This window comes from Phaethon lepturus, unplaced genomic scaffold (genome assembly GCF_000687285.1).
Source record: "Phaethon lepturus isolate BGI_N335 unplaced genomic scaffold, ASM68728v1 scaffold13663, whole genome shotgun sequence".
In the NCBI taxonomy this organism is placed as follows: Eukaryota; Metazoa; Chordata; class Aves; order Phaethontiformes; family Phaethontidae; genus Phaethon; species Phaethon lepturus.
Genome location: NW_010528474.1, coordinates 1 through 19,010, shown reverse-complemented (window position 1 = coordinate 19,010; position 19,010 = coordinate 1). Strand labels below are relative to the sequence as shown.

General features: G+C 41.6%; 1 protein-coding gene across 1 annotated transcript; it reads left to right on the top strand.

The window, feature by feature from the left end:
• Positions 1-2,306: 2,306 nt before the first annotated feature.
• Positions 2,307-10,961, top strand: ATP6AP1L (ATPase, H+ transporting, lysosomal accessory protein 1-like). Its single transcript, XM_010283689.1, has 6 exons — positions 2,307-2,339; positions 2,511-2,597; positions 4,330-4,571; positions 8,283-8,333; positions 9,050-9,293; positions 10,513-10,961. Exons 1-6 carry the CDS (start codon positions 2,307-2,309, stop codon positions 10,813-10,815), a joined length of 960 nt encoding a protein of 319 aa, XP_010281991.1. The 3' UTR covers positions 10,816-10,961.
• Positions 10,962-19,010: the final 8,049 nt, after the last annotated feature.

Here is a 19,010-nt window from a genome sequence, read left to right as displayed (position 1 = left end):
TCCTGCTGGAGAGACACTGATCAGAAGAAAGAGCCTGATGCCCTCCTGAACCTTGAGTGTAAACAAGACATTGCATGTGAAATCTGGGCTTTGCTGAAGCTGGTAACATTGCCATGGGTTTCAGGCAAGCCAGGTTCAGTATGATCAAACTCCTGGACTGCCAGAGCCACAAGGACATGGCAGCAAGCAGGGCAGGCTCTAAACCATCCCACCTTTCTCCTCTGGTGGCGTTAGTTGTTCGAACTAATATTTATTTGGCATTAAGGATGCTGTGACAGAAATTAGGTTGGGATCACTCCTGCAGTACGTGCTAGTGGGTAACACAGAACCTGCTACCCAGGGAGTCCATCAGGGAGTGGGTTCACCCAGCTGTTCAGGGTGAACAGCTGAACCCTCCAGCGAGGCCGAGGCTTGACTCTGCACTTAAAATACCTTATGGTACCATTTACACATACAATACTGAAAAGTGCTTTTATTCCTAGTCCTGATCTGCTGGTCTTTGTTTATATATTTTCAAGTATTTTGCTTTTGTGATGGGTTGGAAAGGTGGTAAGAAACAAGACAAGAAAAAGAAACAGAAGTGCATTTCCATGTGAAGTAGCTGTGGGGCAGGTCTGGCCTCACCATCGCTTATGGCCTGGAAGGCACTGTGCAGGTAGAAGTAGGGCAGGGTGTTCAGAGTCTCTGTGGGACGATACTCAGCTGTGAGTGTGGGAGTGCCCATGTCTTCACCTGCTAGGGAACGGTGACGGCAGACTTGAGAAGTGGACATGTGTCATCAGATCAGTACATCAATCCACTGTAAGGGGCTGCAGATCCCAAGGAAGCTGCTGTGGTGTGGAGGGGGCAGGAAGGTGTTCCTGTGACTCAAGGAGTGGACTCTGGTCCTCAGGGAGAGTCTGCTTTCCTGGGCTTTGATCTTGTAGGTCTTTTGGTGATGTACATGAATCTACTGGGCTTGATTCTCTAGTTCAGGAAAGCTGATCATACACCAGTTGAAAACTTATTCCTAAATTGTACCAAAGAAGAATATCAAAGGCTGAAAATTTCACAAGCCTGGTAGTTGTCACTTGTGATGTGCTTCACTGCACCCTACCTTGCAGCTTACTTTCATGGGATATGGGATTGCTTGGAACCATTCAGGACCTTTCTTTAGATGGCTGTACATCTGGGCTTAAGGCATACTAGCCCAGTCCATTTGTCCTGTAGGAGCTCAACATGTTGCTTCTGATCCTCACTGGGAGCTGAGGATGGTGCAGCGCTATCCTTGTGTTCCCCTGATTGGGGGCTGGAACGGCTTCAGCCTCTAACCCAAAACTGATGTCCCATGGAGAGAGACAAGAGGGGTAATGAAGACTTTAGTCAATATGGTGTGGATATGGGAATACCTGGTGGGTCTGATCCACCTGAGGGATCTCTGAAAATGAGACATTTTTATCCTGGGTACAGTGGCTTTGGGATTAATTTGCCCTGTTCCTGTGACATTAACCAGCTGAGTGTCTGAGTTTTGAATGTTTTATTGAATGAAGCAGGAATAGGAGCTCTCCCCAGGAAACTTGCTGCAGATGTTAAATCCAGATGCTGTACAGTAAATATTCTTCTCTTCTCTTCTCTTCTCTTCTCTTCTCTTCTCTTCTCTTCTCTTCTCTTCTCTTCTCTTCTCTTCTCTTCTCTTCTCTTCTCTTCTCTTCTAGTTCACGTGCACTTTCAGATCAAGATTCTCTGCAGAGAAATGGTAAGGTTCTTTTTTTTTGGTGGTCTGAATGCCTGGATACCAGCTCTAAAAGATCTTAATTCCCAGATGTTGCTTCTATTTGCATTACTGACTCTTATCTCAAATGTTTTTTAAAGCATATCCCTCTTTAACAAACACCCTTTAAAGGATTTGCCTGGTTAAAATTGTCATTTACTGACTGACTCTGAGATACAGTGAAAATGTGGAAGAAAGAAGTATTCACTCTTCTTTTTTTTTTAAACCAAATGAAAACAGGGTTAAATGTTTGAAGGATGGAGCTGTGAGTGTCCATGAAATGATCTGTCATCTGTGAAACTTCACTCTCCTGGCAAGCAGTCAGGCTGTCAGGTTATTTGTCACAGCTTCCCATCTCTGGCCAGTGCAGGGAAAGAAAGTCCCACCTGTAGGTACACACTTTTGCCAGGCAATTCAACACACATCCTTTGACAAAAGAGTTTGATGTACAAAGAAAGTAAGTTTTTGTTAAGTGTGTTTGGGATGTATAAATACATGTATAGGCTGAATCCTGTCATTTTTGGGCACTGGAGTTCTTCCCGGTAAGGGTGGCGAGATGTTCAATGAAAAGAGGAACCTTGTTGTACGAGTAAGGTAAACTAGAAAATGGATGTATTGAAGGCAGTGTTTGTACCAGGCCAAATATTTTCCAAACCAATTCAGGTATTCTGAAATACACATTTTGTGCAGGGATAATTATTGTTTACATTAGAATTTGCAAGATTATGCTTTTATAAATGTTTGGATGTTTTCTTTGTAGGCTAATAACACACTTTCTTCTGCAGGTCGACATTATGATGGTAGTGTGAAGCCAAAATTTAATGTCAATCAAGTAGCAATTACACAGGTAATGTTTGAAGGAACTGGATCTGTGAAGTTTTTTCATAGCATATTGAGATTTTTTAATTTGCATTATTGAATTATATAATACATGGTTTCAAGAAATAGCCAACAGGACTGTCTAAATCATTGTGATGTGGTACCGATTCACCATGTGCTGTACAAGATACCTTCTGCTTTTCTGAGAAGTGAGGTGAGACTTCAGTTGCTGTTCCTGGTGCTGGCTGGCAGTGGGTTTGAGCACAGGGTCTTACTGAAAGAACCAGATCCTATCATCCATATTCTGTACAATGCCATTTGACTGCTGTGGTCAGTATTTTGCTTGTGTCACTTGGTACTGAAAGAACAGCTGAAGCAAAACTGCTGATTGTTTAAATTTAGTTGGAGTTTTTCCTGAGTCCAGTGAAAAACTGAGCATAAAAGGCTTCCTTATCAAAAACGCTGCAAATGTTGCAATCTAATGTAAATAATCTGTTAATTAAATCTCTCTCATCTGTACTTATGAGAAGACAGCCTTATCATTTATACAAATGACAATCATAGTCAATGTTTCTTGCTGGCTGTTGCATCACATTTTCTGACCATGATCTTACCTTGCTTCAGCTTGTTGCTGTGAGTATTTACTAATGTTAATCCTGAAGCAGTCTTGTGCCATCTGTAAGGTCAAATATCAAAAGGAGTCTTTCAGGGTCTGAGATGGCAGACATGATTTGCTAATCTGAACAGAAAAGAAAATCTGTCTTTAATCCAAGACAAAGCTTTGGGGCTTAACCACATCCCTTCTGGAGCCTGGTAGGATGCTGTTTGTGACTGGGACTCAGCATACCTCTCTTGTTTTCACATGATTTGAACTTGCTTAATCATATGACATGCAAAACAGCCATGCAGACATTGTATATGTTATCATATTCAGATCGTACATATGTGTAGATGGAAAAGAGTTAGTGTCTGGGAATTTTAGGTTGAGATACAGAAATGACAGTTAAATTTTGAAGTCCTTTCTGGGCCCTAATTCACTGTCTCAAATTACATTGTATGTCTCAATGACAGCCAAATTGTCCTCCTTTTGCTATGAAATATAGGTTAGAAGGGATAGCATTTTTCTAATGTCTGCTGATGACATGGAAGCTGTAGTCCCCAGGTTTTAATCTTGTGAATGACTGATTTTGTAAAGGTGTTTTCCTGATTTTGCAAAGGTATTTTCCTGACTTTCAAGCCGTTGGGAGCCAAACTGTCTGCAGGTAGATGTAAGCTTGGACATTTTGTTCACCTGGACAGCTGCCTGGTGTGCTTTCAGCATGGTAGGCTATGTCCTTGGCCTAAGCTGAGTCCTCTTTAGTGTGTTGCAGTAATTTTTACAGATGTCCTAGAGAGTCTTCTGCTGGGGAGACCACATTGTTATTCCAGCTTTGCTTCAATTTTATGTATTGGGCAGCTCTACAGTGAGATGGGAACATGCTAGGAATGTGGTTCACCCCAGAGGTACTACCCTAGTAGAAAAAATATAACTTCTGTTGGCTCTCTTGCCAATTGTGCTGGAGCTAGAGATCTGTATGGTGCCATTCCAATGGTGGGAAGGGATTAGCCAGATTTTTCTTCTTCTTCAGTTCAGTACTGCTGTAGCTGAAAACTGGCTTCACAGATACTCTTCAAGTGGTGGCCTCATTTATTCTGATAGGATGGAGAGTAACTCCTGAAATACACATCTTCTGATACTGATGTTTTATGTGGACAATCAGGTTGTCAGCTACAACTTGAGCAGGAAAGGACAGTGGGAAAGAGCATCCTGGAGGCCGTTCACCCACAGCCACTCCAGCCCTCTCAACGTCACAGTGAATGGCACTCCCTGCATTCTCTTCTGGGCCAAGAGGATCATAATTAAGTTTGAAAACCACACACAGCTGGATTTGACGGAGATGACATTTGGTGTCCATGCAACAGTGGATGTTGGAGATTCAAACTGCAGTGAAGACAATGCAATGTAAGGTGGCATTCTACTCTGCCAGTGGAACTAGTACCAGATAACAAGTCTAGTAAATACATACTCAAGGAAACTGACCTTTTATTATGTGGTATAGAGCCCCAGGGGCACGTTCTTTCCTATAATGTCCTGACGTTGCAGGCAGCAGGGTAGCATGGGTTATATACTTTCACACCGGTCTTTCATGGGCCGCATATGTACATATCTGTCTTCATCTCTTGCAGTGGTGTAGTCAATCCTTGGGGCCAGCCAGTTTTGCTCTTAGTGCCTGTGGCTGAAGCTGTTGATCTCTTTAGTCTCCAACTGTTTAGTTAGCTGCTTGGGAGATTGAATAAATGGATCCTGTGCTGAATATGGGGGCTTAGGGGCTGTCTGTGCATGAGTACTTCTCTCTTCACAGAGTGTGTGTCAACAGTAATGTAAACCATTGGTAGAAGATGCAGATATGTGTTTAGAAACAGAGTTAAGTAGCCTCAATTCTCAGGATGTGATTCATGAATTACTGAAGCCGAAGACTGGATTCACTACAGATTTGCATGTGACCTGAAGAGTCTCCAAAAACCTGAGCTCTGCATCACAGTCTGTCATGAATTTCTTCAGCGTGAAGAGCACAATACTTTGCTCCTGATAAACCTGAGTGAGAGCTATGTATTAACCTAACTGGATCCAAAATCCTCCAATCCCATGGCCATACTAGAAAGGCATGGAGGTTTTTTGATTTCCTTTGTAGTGTACCTGACCACTTCTCTCCCTCCATGTAGTATGCTGGCTGGCTTCATGTCTAATACCAGGTCATTGATTCCACTCTGGTAGGCAACAGTCTAAAAATTAGAAGATGGATACTGAACTGGGCATATGCGAACATGAGCATTGTGTCTACCCCATAAATGGAGTTTAAATCTTTAATGACATGAGAATAGAAATAACATGACCAAAACCAGCAATTTCATATAGCTCCTGTACAACATTTCACCTGTACACCTAAAGACATCTCCTCAGAAAGTAAGTGTTCTCTCTTTCTGGTTATACATTTGTGAAGGATAATCCAAGGTGCACAGAAATTTTAGTGAGGCTACAAGAAAACTAAAAGCATAGTTGAAAAGAACGCCAGATTTTCTGCCCATGGTATCACAGTATTCAACAAAGCAGTCTGAGTTTTGCATCATCAGCATGTGAACTAATCCAGCACTGTGTTTTGAAAGGCAGAGGTAGAGAATGGAACATTACTATTTTAAAAATAAGAAGTAATAACTTAACAAACATTCTTTCTTCTGTTCTGGTCTGCCATTCAGACAGTATCTTAATCTTATTAGTAATGATTGTAACCTAATAGAAAATATACAAAAGTAAGAGTTTCAAAACACAAAGTATAGTTTTATAGTTGTTCATAAGGCTTGAAAAATCAGACAGTGCAGTGGTAGACTGCACACTCCTGCTGGAGCTGCTGTTTGGAGACTGTTAGATTTGGGCAGGCCACTCTGTCTGCCTGTCTGTCACAGGTACCTTTGTAGTTGGTTACTATAGTGGATGCTTCCTTCTGTAAATACAGAGTTCTAAGAAATTAGTACTTGTCCTGGCTCTGGCTGGGAGGAAGATAATTCTCTTGTGTTTTGGGTTTGTGGCTAAAACAGTGTTCATCACACAGCAGTGTTTCTGCTCTTGCGGAGCTGTGGTTGCACAGCATCCAGACTTTCTCTGTTTGTCACTCTGTGCCTGCAGTCAATAGGTTGAGGTTGGCAAGAGACTGGGAGTGGACAATGCCTGCACAGCTGACCCGAGCTGGCCAAATTTATGTTCCCTGACATACAATGTCATGCTCACCAATAAAAACTGGATAGAGGAAGAATAAGTGGGTGGGGGTTGTGTCTTCCCGGGTGGCCATTGCTCAGAGGTTTACTGGGCATAGGTCTGCTCCTGGGAGATGGTCAGTGATTGCCCGTGCAAAAGTTTGGTGTTTTTTTCCCCCTCTTTCCTTCACTTATTAAACTCTGTCTTGACCCATGAGTTCTTTCTCTTTTGCTCTTCTTATTCTCTCCTCTGTCCTGCTGTGGAGTGAGGCGGGGAGTGAGTGAGTGGCTGTGTAGGACAACCCACCACAGGGCTGTATATTCTGCTTTATGCAATATGTTGGAAGATATTTGGGAATTTATAGAACACAGAATTCATTAAACAAGATGCAGGAAGAGTCAGGAAGCAGAACAACTCTACAGCATACCCTTGACATACCTTTTATTAGTTTTTCACCATATCTGAGGTTTGATCTCAAAATCTGTGGGTCCAGACCCATCTCATCTGCCACGTCTTCTGATCTTTCTCTTGGTTTCTCCCGTAGTTTTCTGAGTAGCCTCAAACTAGGGACACAGCTGCTAAAGGCACTCAGGACCTTGATGCTTAGTTTGAAGTTGAGGCTGGCATTTTTTTGCTGGGGTGGAGACACACTGTGACTACTGAGCCTTTTCTGTGGAGAGAGAGAGGAAAGTGCTACCCGTTCCCAATGGTTTTGCTTTCTTGCATGTCCTATACCTTGTTATTTGGGATACACTGAGAAATACTAGTCCCACTGACTCCTGCCTTTTGAATGTGCTCCAGAATCCTAACGAAGAAAGCCCTGTCTTGTTCTGACTCTCACTAGGATGGATTTGTCAGGACATTTGACAGATTGCATGAACAGATCTGTAGCATCTCTGCTAGATTCCACGTATCAAGTAATTAGAAACTGTATGTTTCAAGTAACGAATCACCCATTGCCACGGACAGCATCTAAGTACTGATCATGGTATCTCTATGTAGAAATTGTGCTCTACAAATAAGAAGATGAATCAGGATTAGACTCAGTGTAATTGCCAAATACAAGTCTTGTGTTAGATTTTTTGGTCAACCTGCATTTGACTGTAGAAGAGAAGGGAGAAACTGGCTTGAATGACCTAAATTATGCCTAAATTGATGGCTGAATGCTCACAGGATGCATTGCCCAGTTTTTCTTACCCCAGAAAAGTCCCTTAAACTTCTCCCTTCTCCAGCCATCCCTGTTAAGACAATACTCTGTTGTGGCTTTAGGTCAGCTTTCAAGCTACTTTACGCTGTCTGATTAGTGCAAAGTAGCTGGAGCGAGGAAAAAATGTTTGGCACAACATATATGTATTTTATATACAAATACAATAATCCAACCTGTGGGGCTTTTTTTATGCACCGACTTCTGGATCAGGCCACTGAGTTCAAAGCTGTATTTGCCTGTGTCTAATCCTCAACTGTCTATGATTTCCCTTTATAATAAAGTGCAGGATAGTCTAGATTCAGTGTTCTGGCTTATTGGACCAATATTAGTCAAGGTACAAGAAGTCATCTAGATCTCGTATGAAGTCATAGGGCTAGCTGTTTTTCTTTTTTTCTGCAGCTTTAGATTTTGAAGTCTTTCAAATCCTCATGGTTTCTTTATGTTTTTTCTCTAGCTTAGTCTGAAAATGTTACATCAACAGTGAGTATCTTATTATGCAGGTTTTAAGAGGCAAAATGTTACTATTAAGCCAAAAAAATGTATACCACTTAATCATGCAGTGCTACAGTGCATTAATTCCAGAGACGGTGGAAGGATGTTAGAGTGTGCATAATGTATACTCCATGTATAACTACACTTAATCTTTTGTGCTGCTTCTTGCTCTTAAGATTTCTGAAGTTTTTATTTAGCCTGACGTTACTTGCTTTTTGACCTAGGCTTTCTCTGAAGTTTGGTGACATTGGCAATCTAAAGGGACTTATTATTAGGTAAGTTTATATGATAAAGAAAATATTATATAATCACATGTAATATCCATTGTTATGCAGTTGCTTGTGCAATTTGTTTTAGGAGAATTTGTGTAAGCAAAAATAATGTGATAGAACTGTTGACTGTATAACCAAGACACCTTCATTTAATAGGTCTGTCATTTGCCTGCCTTGTTTTATTAAGGCATTTCTTCTGTGTTGACTTTTCTGTTCACGAAGAAAGTTCAGGTCATCTTTTTTGAATAGAATGTTCCCACATCTGAGATTTTTGCTAAACCTTGCTAATTGGCTACATTTTTGTCTGGGAATTTTGCCACAAGAACTGATAGTGTGGGCTGCTCAGGCATCAGACTGTAACCTACTTTATGTTTGCTTCTTGGCGATCAAAGAAAACAACATTTCTTGATAATTTTCTGTATCTTGCATGTAAGTAAAATACCAGTGTTGCATATAGATTTTTCTCAGTCATGTAGGACAAATCCCTCACCTTTCCTCTCACTGTGTAGGAGAGCAGCAAACTCCTTCAGCTGCCGCAATGAAGAAACTCAAATCATTTTCCAGACTCAATAGGAGCTAAAGCTCACACTGATATAAATGGATGAAACTCTGGTAACACAGTGTGCTTTCTGAGATTGTTCAACATGTGAATTTAATAGTTCCAGCTCTTAGTTAAACTTCCTTGCTTATTCATCTTTTTTCCCATACAATATTTTCAGGTTCTTATTAACAACCAGCTATTACCAGCTGTCTGTTCAGAACTGGTTCAGTTTACAGAGACTGCAACTTCTTTACAACCACTCCATACAAGCGACGTTTAATGCAACCAGAATATATGCTCCAGCAAGTTACTCCTACCACTGTGAACATGTGAGCAGCTTGCAGAGATATGATGCACTCCTCATACCCAGCTCTGCAAATGATCTTTCAAAGCTTTGGGAAGTCACTTTTATTGATTTCCAGGTAATGTCATGGGATTAAGCCAAATGGATCCCATAGGTAGACTGGTGGGAAATTTTGTGCTTCACTGCCAAGAAAGTGTAATGACCTTCCATGTACAGTTTACAGGATCTCCATGGAACTTGAAGTAGAAGTGAAGACTTAAAAGTATTATACTTATCTTCCTGTCAAAGGAAATGAAAGGCTATATAGATTTTTCTGTAGTCTCTTGCTTGGGTTTCTCTTTAGTGTTGGGAGTAAATTTAACTTGCAGTGTTACATCTCTCTGAGCTGGGCTGTAAAACCTGGCATCAATAACAGCATCAGTCATCAAGTATGGGATTCATCTCACTTACTTAACTTTTGATGCCTAGTTTTAACCTTGTGCCCTGATTATAGTCACCCCAAGCTGCCTTTAAAGCTGGTGGATAATTCCTCTGACTCATCTTAAGTCCTTATTTTAGGATGAGGTTAATCTTTTGAAAGTGCCTATTTTTCTGAATTTGACAATAAGGGAGCCTAAGATAACTGGACTTGGATGTCTTACTTTTAGATACCTAAGTCATCAGGCATGAATACATGAAAAAGGGGATTGAGGGGGAAAGCTGACCCCCCTTTTCTCACCATGTGATCAATGCCCATAGACTGATTTAGTAGACCAGACAGTTAATTCCCTGAATAATACCAGTGTCGTAAACTTCATGTTGGAACTGAAGCCACAAGTAAGACTTACTGGTATTGGCCATAGTTGAATGTAACTTCATGTAGTTTAGCTGATTTGCTGCCATATACCGTACACTTGGATCTGGTGAGAAAAATCTAATATTAGCATAGGCAATATATTTCCTTGCGTGTTGTGGTGAAGTTTATGCAGTTTGAAACAGAGACTCTGGAGATTCTCAACAAATGATGCTGGAAATGCACCGTTAACTTGACAGGTACCACGTTTGCAATTAAATATTACTGGGCTATCAGGAGCAATCGCAGAAGATTTTGTTTAAAACACAACTGCAAATCCTTTGGGCAGCAGAGTGAAGGGGATTAGAATAACTAGCGGTTTCTACAGGACTGACCTGGATAAACTCTGAGCATTAACTCCAGCTAGCACTGATGGATACAATTTTGCTATAAGCAGATACTAAATTAAAAATTCTTACCAGCATCAGGAGCAAATTCATGACGTAGTGTGTAACCAAGACAGCAAATACTTTATTTAATATGAGTCCTTTTGTTCTCTTTGTAGATTCAAGGTTTTAACATTCAAGAAGGACATTTTGCCTATGCAAAAGACTGTGCATCCTTTTTCTCTCCAGCAATACTTATGGGATTGGTTATGTCGCTGATTCTGCTGCTGGTTCTTGCCTATGCTCTTCATATGTTGATCTACCTGAAATCTCTTGACAGGCACTATGAGTGCAAAGCTTCTCCTGCCTATTTTGCACAGATAAAAGACAATGACATAGGGGATGAGAAAGAACCGCTGAGAAGCAGTGGGAATGAGTTATATGAACTTAGAAACCAACAGTTCTGTAAAATCTATATTTAGCAAGTATGCATCTGTCTCAGTGAAACAAGTGGTATTTTCTTCTGCTGGCACTGTCATATGTAGTTCGTGCAGATTTTTCAGGAACTGATGAAAGGAAAAATAGGTAGCAGACTGTTTAGCCAGTTACTGTCTGTTATTTATTGGTAACCATCTCAAAGATGACTTGGGAAACAAGATGAGAGAAAAAAATCTCCATTGGCAGTAAGAGATTTTATGTGGTGGTTTATTCCTGTAGTATGAAACCAAAATGCATATCTTTTCAGGCAGCTTATGAAGTCCTGAAAAGAGAATCAGTAATGGAGCCTTTGAAATTAAATAAAGATACAAAAAATTTAAAAAACCCCAAACTCTTTGCTTATTCTTTCAGAGGGTAAGATTTGTCCTAGGTTTGTGTTTCCTTCATTCACCCTGCTCTGTGTCCTGACAAAATAGCATCCATTCCTTTCTCAGTATTTCTCTTCCTTTTATTTTCCAAATTACATCCTCTCTTCTTTGTTGTCATAAACTCCTTTTCCTCCTTTGGAGTATTGGGAGCCATATAAACTGTGTATTATCCACTATACTGATGAAATAGTGATGGATCTGGTACAGCAGCATCTTGATACTTTTCTCTGTCTACACTGGAGGCTTATGGTAAGAATCTACCGGGAGAAGAGTAGACATCTGGTCAAAAGCTTACCCTTAATTTCCTGGCTCAAATCCACGCCAGGAGACGGATTATGAGCATTATACCCTGTAATTCTAGGTTAATTTATTTTCTATAAATCCCATCAGTCTCCATTGGGAATTTTACCTGAATGGAGATAGTGCTATAACTGAAAATATATATAAACAAAGTGAAAAGGATACTGTGATACAATTTTCACTCCACCTCCTCAGCGTTTTCGTAGTCATCCTTTCCACTTGGAGTCAAAGTTTGGGAGCTCCAGATTAGCCTGTGATTTGGCCCTGACTTCTAGCAAGGAAGAGCACAGTAATGTACTAACTGTAGTGCTGTTAGGTCAGAAGTAATACAAAACTCAGCATGTTAGAAAATCTGCAAAACTGGATTTAGTAAACAAATGCTTTTTTTTTTGTTTTTGATAATAGATCTAATTAGTTGTTTGTGGTCGTTGTAAATTGTACTGCAGTGCTCTGTAAACACTTTGAGAGGTGTCCAAAGATCTCCTGTTTATTAGCACAGATGACACACAGACCACATACAGAATCCAAGCAGTTGATTTAGGAAAGCACTTCAGAGGGAAAAAAGCCCACATCTTTGAAGCGTAACCAGACATAAGAGGGAAGCTTCTGGGGTCTTGACAAGGCTGCCCATGGCCAGCTAGTGCTGAACTTTATCTGTTTCATAAAGGAAGCAAGCAAAAACATGAATATCTGGGAACCTGAATGAGGTTAAAATGAGAAAGTGCAAATAAAAACCACAGTATTCTATATGGAGTGGCAAAACAGTGGCCGGCTTGGTCCCCTCTGCTTACACGCAGCAATGACAGTTGTAGGCTGATAACAATGTTGGAAAGAGCTCAGGATGCTGGTGCTAAACGGGTGATGTTCCTCAGAGTCTGGAGAGCAATGCTGTTGTGCCTGGGGTTTGCTTTCCTGTCAGGCAATAAGAGCCTGACACTCATCAGTGGTAGCCTGACTGTCAAAATTGCCGTCATTCACTGGTGTAAACTACCCACTCTGCAGAGCTGTGCATGGTGGCTCTGGGCATGGCAGCGCTCTTAAACCCCGTGTTCTCCGAGGCACAAGTGCGCTCGTTCTCCTGCAGAGCTCATTTAACCTTCTGGTTAGCATCTGATGATGCTGTCAATATAATCCTTACCTATCATTTTCTTGGATGTTTTTAATAGGCAATATTAGCACCATTGCTGTAAGATGATCTCAGAAACTGATAAATGGGATATAAGGGAGCTTCCCTTTAAACATGTCCCTCACTCTTCATGTCCTTCTAAACTTCCTTCCGTAACTATTTTCCAACCCACCCATGTTCCCTTCACCTTATCTTTGTTTTGAGGGTGAGGTGATATCTGCTATCTTTATTCTCAAGAGGCTCAGCACTGCAAATCCCCAGCATGTGTCAGTGCAGGATTTTTGGTGCAGAATTAAAAGATGGGTGGGGCCCGTTCCCCTGGAATGCACTTGAACAAGAGAGATTAATTTATACCCACTATTTGCAAGGCAAACTTCACAAGAAAGAGAGAATGCAGATAAAAATAAAAAAAAATTGTGAAGAAAAAGAAAATGCCTCTCTTTTTCTCAGCTTTTTCTAAACCATGACACAACTGGTATTACACCAGAATTTCTTGAGTGGAGGAGTACAGTTAGTAGTTATCTTCTCTCTGCTGGGACTATTTCATGTTGCAGTACTGCCTGGCAGTGGCAGATGATTCTCCTCCGCCAGGTATGCTCAGTGTCATTACATTTCTACTCAGGGGCCAGCAGGATTTAGAAAGGATAAATAACTAATTGAGTCAGACAGGAAATACAATGTTCAGTCATTGGAGTTGAATTATGAATTTGTATAGAGTTAATGGTGCTTTAGTGGAAAAAGCACCACAACAAAAAATCATCATTGCAGTTTCTGTCTCCTTGTGCCATGTACAAAAGCAAGCACCCGTGGTTGAAGAAGACAAAATGTGGATTTTTGCATTCCTGGTAGGCTGTGTTTTCTGTAAGCCAAACAATCCCTATCAAATGCCCATTTTGGAACAACAGAGGCATTCCCTTTCTCTGGTCATGAAACATGAAAATTCAAGTTAGAGTGATTTGCTTGCTGCAAAAATAAGCCACATTGGCACTAAAAGACCCATTAATAAAATATAAGCTTTTTATGTGGTCCACATTCTGCCTAATTTCATTGCTGTGTGAGAACACAGCAGCCTTTTCAACATACATATGTTCACTCAAACAAAAGCCTTACAGAATCTTTAAAAACTGATTCGCGGTTTCAAATTCAGGACCCTATTCATAGAATCATAGGATCACAGGATAGTTTGGGTTGGAAGGGACCTTTAAAGGTCATCTAGTCCAACCCCCCTGCAGTGAGCAGGGACATCTTCAACTCGAGCAGGTTGCTCAGAGCCCCGTCCAGCCTGAGCTGGGATGTTCCCAGGGATGGGCCACTCTCGCTCAAAGTCAAAGGGAAGCATCTCATTTCCTATAACTGAAACAGGATAAATTGGCAGACTATGCAACTCTCACTGTGCAATGATAACACAGAATTGAACAAATACATGCATTTGTTTCTCACACCTTTGAGCTGCTGTAGTTAAAATTTGATATAATTGCCCTTCACCCTAAAATTAGGCACCTTTACATCTGCAGAAAACTAGGATTTCAGGCAGTGCATTAAGTACTGTTGTTTGAACTGAAGTGGTAGATTGTTGGTATAGTATTAGTTATGAAAGCACAAGGAATAATCAAAGCCAAGGTCACTGTGAAGACAGGGAGAAAAAACATCAGTCCACTAGCTGGTAAGTAACACAGAATTCCAGCAAGCCAGAAGAAATAGATTTCTTTCTTTCCTTCAAGTTTCAGACTGGTAGCATTTCCCTCCTCTCCTTTGGATTCTTGCTGTAGCAGCACTGCTATTTCTGGCAGGTTTTTTTGTTTTTTTGTTTAAGCTAGGGACTTTCAAAAAGCTGGATGCAACCTTACATTTCAGAAACTAACCCTAGGAGCAAGAAAAGAAAGTAAAGAAAGAAAGCCTGTTAGGGAAAATGGCAGCCTAGTACAAAGCGGAAAAGTGCCACTTCAATCCTGAAAGCTATACCCAAACACAAGTAACAAAGAACCGTATCTGTTGCTGCTGTTGCTTCTTACTTACACGCACAGAAGCTAGAGTCAGTGAAAGAACAATTCCCAAGCTGGAGCTGCATCTGACAGCCTGGCAAACACACAAAGTTCACCTCTCTGAGGATTGTCTTGTGTGGGAGAATCTTTACTCAGAATCATCCTAAGAAAATCTTCCAATACCCAACACCAGAGCCTTGGGCTAGCACTCCGGGTACCATTACTGTTGCCTGCACTGTATCTTCTCTTAGCAACTCGGTTGGTAGCAAATCAGTCTTCAGGTCTCTCCATGCCTTCCACAACTCAGTTTACTGTCTGATGGTTGCATTTTTCAAGATGGATCTGCTCCTCACCATTGCTTGAATACTTCTTGAAGTTTCCTCCATTTCTAGTAAACTTTGTGGCAGGACACTTAACTGATGTCTGATAGACAGACATCTAAATTCAGTTCAAAGGTTCCTAGCTCACCCCCTAATTTGTTTGCTGTAACATTGCTGGCCATATTTGATGTCACAGAACAAAGATCCAAAACTACCTCCAGAGCTGCACAAACCCTGTTAACAGCCAGTCATTTAATATGAATCATACTCATTGCAAGAAACTTAAACTCAAAATTTGCCCCATCTGAAGGAGCATGTCAAGAGCTGTGACTTGCATGTGGCCACACTGGTTGGGCTGCCACGCTGTGTGGTCATCTAAGCTTGGTTTGCTTGTGGTAATAGAGTCAAGAGAAGTGAACACACACTGAACAGACAATTTGGGGTTCATCATGAGGTCACTAGGCACACCATCTGAGAGGACTCTGTTCCTGCCTTGGACCAGTACTGCTCTCTGTCTGTCTGTCTGTGCAGGTAGAGCCTCATCGCGGAGTCATTCTAAAATTAACATGAAGCATTTTATTAAGGAAGCACTTGCATTGCCTAAAAGAGAGTGAACAAAGTAACCCACCTAAGGGATCTTGAACTTAACAGTAACAGTGTATGCACCGAATAATTCCAATAAATGCAATTTTCTGTGTGTGTAGCATTTCCACAGGTAATACTGATGTATTTGCAGCTGCTGCTGAACAGCAAAGCAGCAGTAGAGAGACAGGAGAACAGTTATTGGCAGTAATCTCCTTTTCCAGAAAGACAGCTGTCAACACAGGTCCAGGCTCTGCTGAAAACTATTTTTCATGACAATTGGCTCTTGGCCTCCATGGGAACTTAAAATGAAAGCTAAGAAATAAAGTTCCTGTGGTAGAGTTTTAGATACGGGCTTAACCTCAGAGGGACACCCTGTTAGTATCAAGCCGTTAATGAGATAAGAAACTAGAAGAAAGTGCTAAATTTTTATTCCTTCAAGCTGATAGCTTATAACTTATCAGAAAATTTAATTTGTTTCTTCTGAGTCAGTGGTGTAAATTTGCTAGTGACTCATGTTATTTTTGAAGCCTAACAAAGAGATTCAATTCCTGCAAATTTTGGAACAGCCTTCCTGAACATTTTGCATCTGCCTAGTTCTGAATGCTTTTTCTGGGTAAGTTTTGTAATTTCAGTACATCAGCATGCCCTGTGGTAGCTACCTAAAGATTTGAATTGGTTATTGCAAATAATTTCTTGGCCTGTTTGTAGGTAAGTACTACTGCTCCTTTATTCATAAAGGAATATTGATTTAGGATGGAAACTCACATGGATTTCTGCATACAGCTCTTTTCTCTACTCATTTACCTGCTCTATAACCCTCTCCACTTACATATGCCAGAGCTTTCTTCATCTTAATACTATGATTGGATGATCTTATTTCTGAACTAATTTATCAGTGTTCGCAATCAAATTTGATCATTGCAGCCTTTCAGCTTCCTCTCTCCGGGAAGGGCAGTCTCTTGCCTTTAGCTTGGTGGTCAAGTGGGTTGATCAGAGCCACAGAAAGAGCAGCAGCATGTTTTGTTTGGCTGCCTCTTAGGCTACTGAGTTGCCTCTCAGATGTCCAGGAGCCCAGCTAGACGCCCGCAGGGGCGTCCGGTTTAGCTGCAGGTCTCCAGAGGCCGTCTGAAGAGGCCATCGGTGTCAACTGGATGCTTTCCTGTCTTTCATATCCCCGCTGTACCACCACACGATCAAGCATCCTCTTGAGAAAAACAGATTTTCTGCCATTCCTACATGTCTGCAGTGGAAGGCATTCATTATCTGTCTTCTCTGAAGGAAAAAAAAGTCAAGATTTTCAGCCCTGGACATGATTTCTCATTGTTTTCCTCCAGATAAAGCTGGTCTTCCCAGTGAAAAGGGCGCAGAAAAGGGCCCACAATGAAAAGCAGCCAGCTCCACCTGAGCAGCACCGCCTCAAATGCTGTTATTTAAAAAGCATCTTCAGGAGCACGACTGCTCAGAGACGTTCAAACCCCAGCAGAAGGGGCAGGGGCAGCTTTCTCTGCCTTACCTGCAAGCAGCACGACGCGGCTGGGTTCTCGTCGGGCTCTGTCGGGATGCTCGTGGGTGTCTGTAATGTGGTTCGGAGGCGATCCTGGTTGCCAGGAAGAGGTGTGGTGTGAGGGGCCATGAGAGGCCAAGTGGGATGGGGATGAGAGGTGGGGACCTGGGGTAGGATGAGGGACTGTGGGGAGGATCAGGGAGCGCGTTAGCCATTTCTGCCGCTTTGCAAGTGCTCGCCCCTCAGTTTTAGAGGGCAGGGCAGGCTGTCTACTAGTTCTGAATAGCAGCTTTCCACCGTCTGAAACTCACCAAGCTCTTGTCCTTGAAGTTGCAGTGTTTTTTCTTACCAACAATGAGCATGTTTTTCACTCCCAGCTGCAGTTTTCTGTCACCAAATATTAAGGCTCTTCAAGAAACTTGGAAAAGAAAAGAAAAGCTTTGTTCCAGTTACAACTGTAACTTCAAAAATGTGAAGCTTAAGAGAAACGGACAGTTTTAGCATCACTCCTTGGAAATCCCACGTGCAGCCAGTCTGAAACCACGGCCTGTGAAATGAGGTGCGGAGTCGTTACGAATCCTGCCCTTAATCAGCGAGCTGTGGAGCAGAGGTTCGTAGCTGTAAGTCTGAGCACTAAACAAAAATAGCAGTGGTCCAGCGCCCACATCCCAGCTGGCAAAGTGATATCTTCGTGAAATATGGGAACAATATGCTGCCCTTGTATTTTACCTCACACAGAAATGTTCCTCCAGCAGTATGGCTTTTCAGAGTAAAGAAACTGTGATATTAAGGAAAAGAAACATTCAGGCCCAAGGGACAGCAGACAGAAAAGAAGAAAAAGTGGAAATGGTGGAGAGCCCAAATTCAAAAACACCATGCAAATGTCCTCCCACCTAGACATGTGTTGCTCTGCAATTATCTCTGAAAACGCCGTGTGCTGAGTAGGCTTGTCCTATAGAAGATGGTATGTACCTGGAGAAATCCTTTGAGGTCTTTCTCTCATTTTTGGGCATCAATGGAAATCCTTACACCTTTTCCCAAAGAAGCATACCCTCAGTATTATGTTCTTCCCTTTCAAATGTCCTTCTGTTTCATTTGTCTTGAGGTGACTTGGCTCCATGGACAATATGAGAAAGAATTTTAAATTTGGCTGTTCATCTCGTGGATCCCTTTTATTACTGTGACTGTTGCCTGTAGCGCTGACTGGGAATTTATAAGGGTTGAAATGGTTTATATAAACACTTACAGTAAAGCCAATGCTCTGCCAAAACCAGTTGAGACCTTTGTCCCCAGGATGTGCCATGCAGCCTCTTACATTTTGCAAGAACTCCACAGTGAAAATTAAAAAGATAGAGAATTACAGGTATAATCTTGCCATGGCATTGGGAAGATTAATGGACCACCACCATAAGGGAAGTTATAACGTAAACCTCTGCAAAGACAGATTTATCATGTCATTAAAGCGATCAGGAAAACTTCAGTTCTGAAAATCTGCTTAGTGAATTATATAAAACCCTTGTAGGAATTTGTGTGGAAGGAGCTGGAGCATAATACTCAAGCAGTGTCTGAATACTTGGCTACGTTTCTTTGTCTAACCGCTAAAATGGAAATTTTTAGGCGGTGTTATGATGTGCTTTTTTCACTGTTCTTTTCTATGCAGGAACAATCGCAGGAACAGCGTCTGAACAAGCTGTTTGAAAGAGTTACAGGCAGGTAGAGGATGAGCTGCTTATGCCAGCCTGGATCTTGTGAGCTGTTCCAGGCAGAATCACAGAATCATGAAGGTTGGAAAAGACCTTCAAGATCATCAAGTCCAACCATTAACCAAACACCACCATGCCCTCTAAACCATGTCCTGAAGCGCCACATCCACATGTTTTTTGAACACTTCCAGAGATGGTGACTCCACCACCTCCCTGGGCAGCCTGTGCCAATGCTTGGCCACCCTCTCATTGAAGAAATATTTCCTAATATCCAATCTAAGCCTCCCCTGG